This window comes from Carex rostrata, chromosome 18 (assembly GCF_964058835.1).
Source record: "Carex rostrata chromosome 18, lpCarRost1.2, whole genome shotgun sequence".
NCBI classification, from domain to species: Eukaryota; Viridiplantae; Streptophyta; class Magnoliopsida; order Poales; family Cyperaceae; genus Carex; species Carex rostrata.
Genome location: NC_135935.1, coordinates 4,601,095 through 4,605,963, shown reverse-complemented (window position 1 = coordinate 4,605,963; position 4,869 = coordinate 4,601,095). Strand labels below are relative to the sequence as shown.

General features: G+C 38.7%; 1 protein-coding gene across 1 annotated transcript; it reads left to right on the top strand.

The window, feature by feature from the left end:
* The first annotated feature begins 1,167 nt into the window (after positions 1–1,167).
* LOC144569202 (thaumatin-like protein) lies at positions 1,168–3,272 on the top strand. The gene is made up of 3 exons (XM_078319424.1): positions 1,168–1,708; positions 2,145–2,273; positions 2,876–3,272. The coding sequence occupies exons 1-3, from the start codon at positions 1,308–1,310 to the stop codon at positions 3,096–3,098; spliced, it is 753 nt and encodes a 250-aa protein (XP_078175550.1). The 5' UTR covers positions 1,168–1,307; the 3' UTR covers positions 3,099–3,272.
* Positions 3,273–4,869: the final 1,597 nt, after the last annotated feature.

The following is a 4,869-nucleotide window of genomic DNA, read 5'->3' as shown; positions in this document are numbered from 1 at the left end:
TTATAATAAAAAGAGAAAGTTGGGCTTAAAAAAACAGGTCTTTTAAATCAACGGTCTTGAAAGGCGGATTTAAAAAAAGTGGCTTTTAAAGGTCGGACTTTTTAATAGCTAAAGTTAAATTTATTCTATTTTATTTTTTTAAACGAAAAGTCTGTACGAAAATAAATTTACAGTTTCAATCTTCTTAAATATCGAATTTCCTTTCATATGTCATTTATCAAATAAAAATTATAGTCCTGCGATCTGCTTTAAAAGCTCACCACTACATATTGTTTCATCTGTAATAAGAAATATATACAATGTAACTATCATATGAATCTCAATAATCAATATGAGATACTTATTTTCGAATGCGTATCCTCTGCATTAAGGTTCTGTTCGGCTGCGTTACTGTTCATGTGGGAAAAAAAAATTAGTTGACTTTTCAGTTCAATTTCTGTACTCATGCCCATTTCCGATTGGAGGTCGAACAGGGCCTAACTCAAAAAGGAATCTTTTGAGTTAATGAATATCAACCGTTTGATTTTAAACGGAACCAATCCGGCACCTGCCTATAACAAAAAAAGTCTTTCAATATTAGTACGGATTTAGTATACACGAATTTTAAAATAGATCGGATAGTTGAGTTTCATTAACTCAAAAGATTCTCTTTTGAGTTAATGCAGAGGATACGAATTATTAATTCAAAAGAGAATTTTTTGAGTTAATGAATCTTGACTATTCGATTTGTTTTAAAATTTGTACAGATTAAATTCACACTAATATTAAAGAGTCTCCATATCATAAGTAGAAACTGAATTAACTCCGTTTAAAATCAGATAGTTGAAATTCACTTACTCAAAAATTTCTTTTTTGAGTTAATGCAGAGGATACGCATTCCTGCAGAGCGACCAAGTTCTGAACGCTCCACTAGACATCAATTAATAAGCTAAGAACTTTTTAACATACAGGAGCCCGCACTTCAAGAAAGCGTCTCAATTACCAAGTTCTGTGATTCTGTCAATTTCCATATTCCAGCAAAACCAGAACAAATTGTTTTGTGTTCACTCGGCAACCGAAACCCCCTCTTTTGTTTCTTCTCGTACTTTTACCGCGTCCACACTGTTCTCCAATAAGAAACAACACAGTCAAAACCATTTATTATCTCACTCACCAAACCTTAACTTCTGCATTAAATACACAGCAGCACTACCCACTCTATTCCGGCACACACTCACTCCCACTCGGAGAGATAGCCATAGTGTGAGAGAGAAGAAATAGAGAGAGAGAGAGAGAGAGCAGGTCCTTAGCAGAGGGCGCACTAACCAATGGCAAGAAGACACCCTCTCCTCTTCCTCTCCATCTTCCTTCTCCTCTCCTACAATGCACGCGCCGCCACTCTTGCCTTGTTCAATAAATGCGCCGAGACAGTCTGGCCCGGTATCCAGCCCGGCGCAGGCCACGATATCCTAGCCCGTGGCGGGCTGGAGTTGCGTCCGGGCCAGGCCACCTCTCTCAGGCTGCCCCCGCAGTGGTCGGGCCGGGTGTGGGGTCGCCAGGGCTGCCAGTTCAACCCGGCCACCTCCACCGGTAAGTGCGCTACTGGCGACTGTGGCGGCCAGCTGTATTGCAATGGTATCGGTGGGGCCCCACCGGCCACTCTGGCCGAGATCACGCTCTCCCAGTCGGCAACAGCACAGGATTTCTATGACGTGTCTCTTGTTGATGGGTATGTTGAGTTGTAGCTTAGAGATTTAAATACAAGGGAAAATGTGGTGTGTTATTTTAGTATATACGAATCATTATTCGTTCCAAAATAAAGCGAGAAAGGTTTAGGATAACGGTAACGTTTTTTTTTTTTTTTTTTTAAAGTTGTAGCGGACAACTTTTGCACAAATTTTTTATTTATTTTCTCAAAAGGAAAAATAGTTCTCTAACCCATCGACACCTTTTTACAGAGTGTATCATTATTATTGTTTTCAAAAACTTTGCTCCGTGTTGCTGTGTGCCTTTGATTTGATCGTCTTAGTTTGCTTGAGAACTATGGCAAATAATAATATTGTACCTTTTTGGTGGAGTGCAAAAATGGTTTGGTCTATTCTCTCCAGTGTATATATGTGTGTGAGATTACATGACATAAATCTAATTTTTCATGTTATTTGTAGGTATAATCTGCCAATATCTATGACACCATTTCACTCTACCGGGAAATGTGCCACTGCCGGGTGCGTGAGCGATTTGAACAAGATGTGTCCTGCCGGGATGGCTGTTAGGGATGGTGCAGCTGGTAACAGGTAGAGATTTTAATTTCTTTCTGTTTTATATACACAGTTTATGTTCAAAGAATTCAATGGGTATATATGTTAAAAAGAATAGTAATGAAAAGGGTTTAACGTGGTAAGAGTTTTTCTTGTGCTATATATAAAAAGTTTTTCAAGTTCAAAGGTGCCCTTTTTAAGTACTTCTTTACAAATGTACCTTGCACAACATTGCTTCATTCTTTTCTAATAAGATGCTAACAACACTAACATGTGTCTCGTTGTAAGAGAATAGTACACATAACTTGGTATATGGAATTAGATCGGCCTGCGGCCTGCCTACCTCTTTTTGGTCTTTACAAAATACATTGGTCAAAGAAAGCATTTCCTTTCAGGAGATTTACAAAATTAGCAAAATTCTTTCTAGGAATCTCTTGCAATTAGAACCCCACATATATTTTAATCAGAAAGTTGACTTTAACGAACTTCAAAATTTGGCCGATTTCCACAATTCAAAACACAGGCTTTATTTTTTCATAAATTGTCCGTCCAAAGTAAGAAAAGTAAGACACAGATCTCCTCTTTCAACTTCATTATTTTTAATGCTTTTCTGATCTGCACCTCTTAAAAACAACCAGAGTGGTGGCATGCAAGAGCGCTTGCGCAGCTTTTGGCGCACAGCAATACTGTTGCACAGGGAGCTTCGGAGGCCCGCAACAATGCAAGCCGACATCGTACTCCCAGCTATTCAAGAGTGCATGCCCGAGGGCGTATTCGTACGCGTATGACGACCCCTCTTCCATTCTGACATGCTCAAGCGGTGCTAGTTACATTGTTACATTTTGTCCTCATAGCCGCTAAATTAATAGAAGCATCTATACTTTGTGTTGCTTTAGTTATAAATTTAGTATTTATCAATGATAGCTACATACTTTGTTATGGTTGGATTCACCTCCAGCGTGTGTAATGCGACTTGTTCTGGATTTCATGGATGTGTGTTTCTAAGCTGGTCTACTGCTTGTAGGCCATTTTAAATTGCTTATTTTCTGCTTCATTAGTAATTTCTGCTCGTTGATTGCTATAACTGATAACCTGATTGCTATATTATACATGCGTCAAGCCGGAATGACCTAATTTTACTGTTGTTGACACTTGACACCTGTTTAGTGTTTAGTTTTAATTAGAATGTCGTTTAGATTTTTAATTGGATAGTTCAGATCTATAAATTAAATTCTCTCGTCACCTCTACAGCGTTGTACGATTTACAACGCAGATCAGACGGACCAAAATCAATCGCTATTTGTTTTTGCATTAAAATTCGAGTTGTATTAAAAAACCCCTTGTGAATCCAGATTCCGTGTCCTCCCAGGTACTTGACTGAGTAAATTGACAACGGATGGCCCAGATTAATTTCAGCTGGGTCAAACTCAAAACGGTGCCTATGGAAACTATTGGGGCTCCGTTTTGAGATTCGTGCCAGATTAAAAGAACGGTTCAGATCTAATTTTTCTCAATAAGGTCCCTGGGGATCCAAAAGAAGGGCGGTGGGAGCACTGGCCTGCGTGTTGCGCCGTAGCTAGGGGAGTTGGACTGCTGCAATTAATATCTGTGGGGCTTCTGGGTTCAGCTGAGAATGAAATTTATTATATGGTGTTAGGTAGATTTTGAATTTTTTTATTTTAGATGTGGGACGGTTCGGATTGAATTTAACTATTTTATTTAAACCAAATAAAGGAAATATTTGAAATTTCAAGTGCCACATGTAGGGCTGGCAAAAAAATTCGAGGTTCGTGATTCGATTCGGGTTTGATTCGGGTTTGATTCGAGTTTAATTCGATTCGAAATGAGTTCGAATTGAAACGAACCAAATCAGGTTTGGTTCGGAATTAATTCAAACCAAACTCAAACCTAGCCTGGTTCGATCGAAATAGGTTCGTGATTTTTTTGTGGTTCGAATCTCATAAAATCACCGACCATCCATTTACCTGATGAAATTAAAATCCAAAATAGAGAGTCATAATTTAACTTAGCCGACACTCCATCGCTCTCAAATCTCAATAACCTAGTTCTCTCTCCACCTCTCTCTAACTCACTCTCCCTCTAGCTCTAAAATCTAGCTGACGCTCTCGGCCACTGGCTGTCTCTCCGACCGTCACTCCTGTCTCCAGCCTAGATGACTGTCTCTCCTCTCTCTTCGATCGTCTCTCATAGTTCATACCAGGAAAGCCGTCTCTGATGTATTTTTTCATGAACAATTTTTCAACTTAAAAACACTTATTTCATAGTTCATACCGGTAAAATGAAGCCATGTGAATTTTGTCCCGTGAGAAAAAAATAATGTATCAACTACCGGTATAACTAGGGCTGCTAAAAAATAATTTAGTTCGTGATTCGATTCGGGTTCGATTCGAAAAATGTGTAGTTCGCAATTAATTCGATTCGAAATGGGTTCGGTTCGAAACGAATCAAACCAGGTTCGGTTCGAAATTAATTCAAACCAAACTCAAACCTAAGGTAAGTTTGGTTCGGTTCGGTTCGTTGCCACCCCTAGCCATATGTAATGAAAATTAACATTTAATAAACAAGAACAAAAACTATTAATAAAGAGTTAGGCTAATATGACATTGGTGTT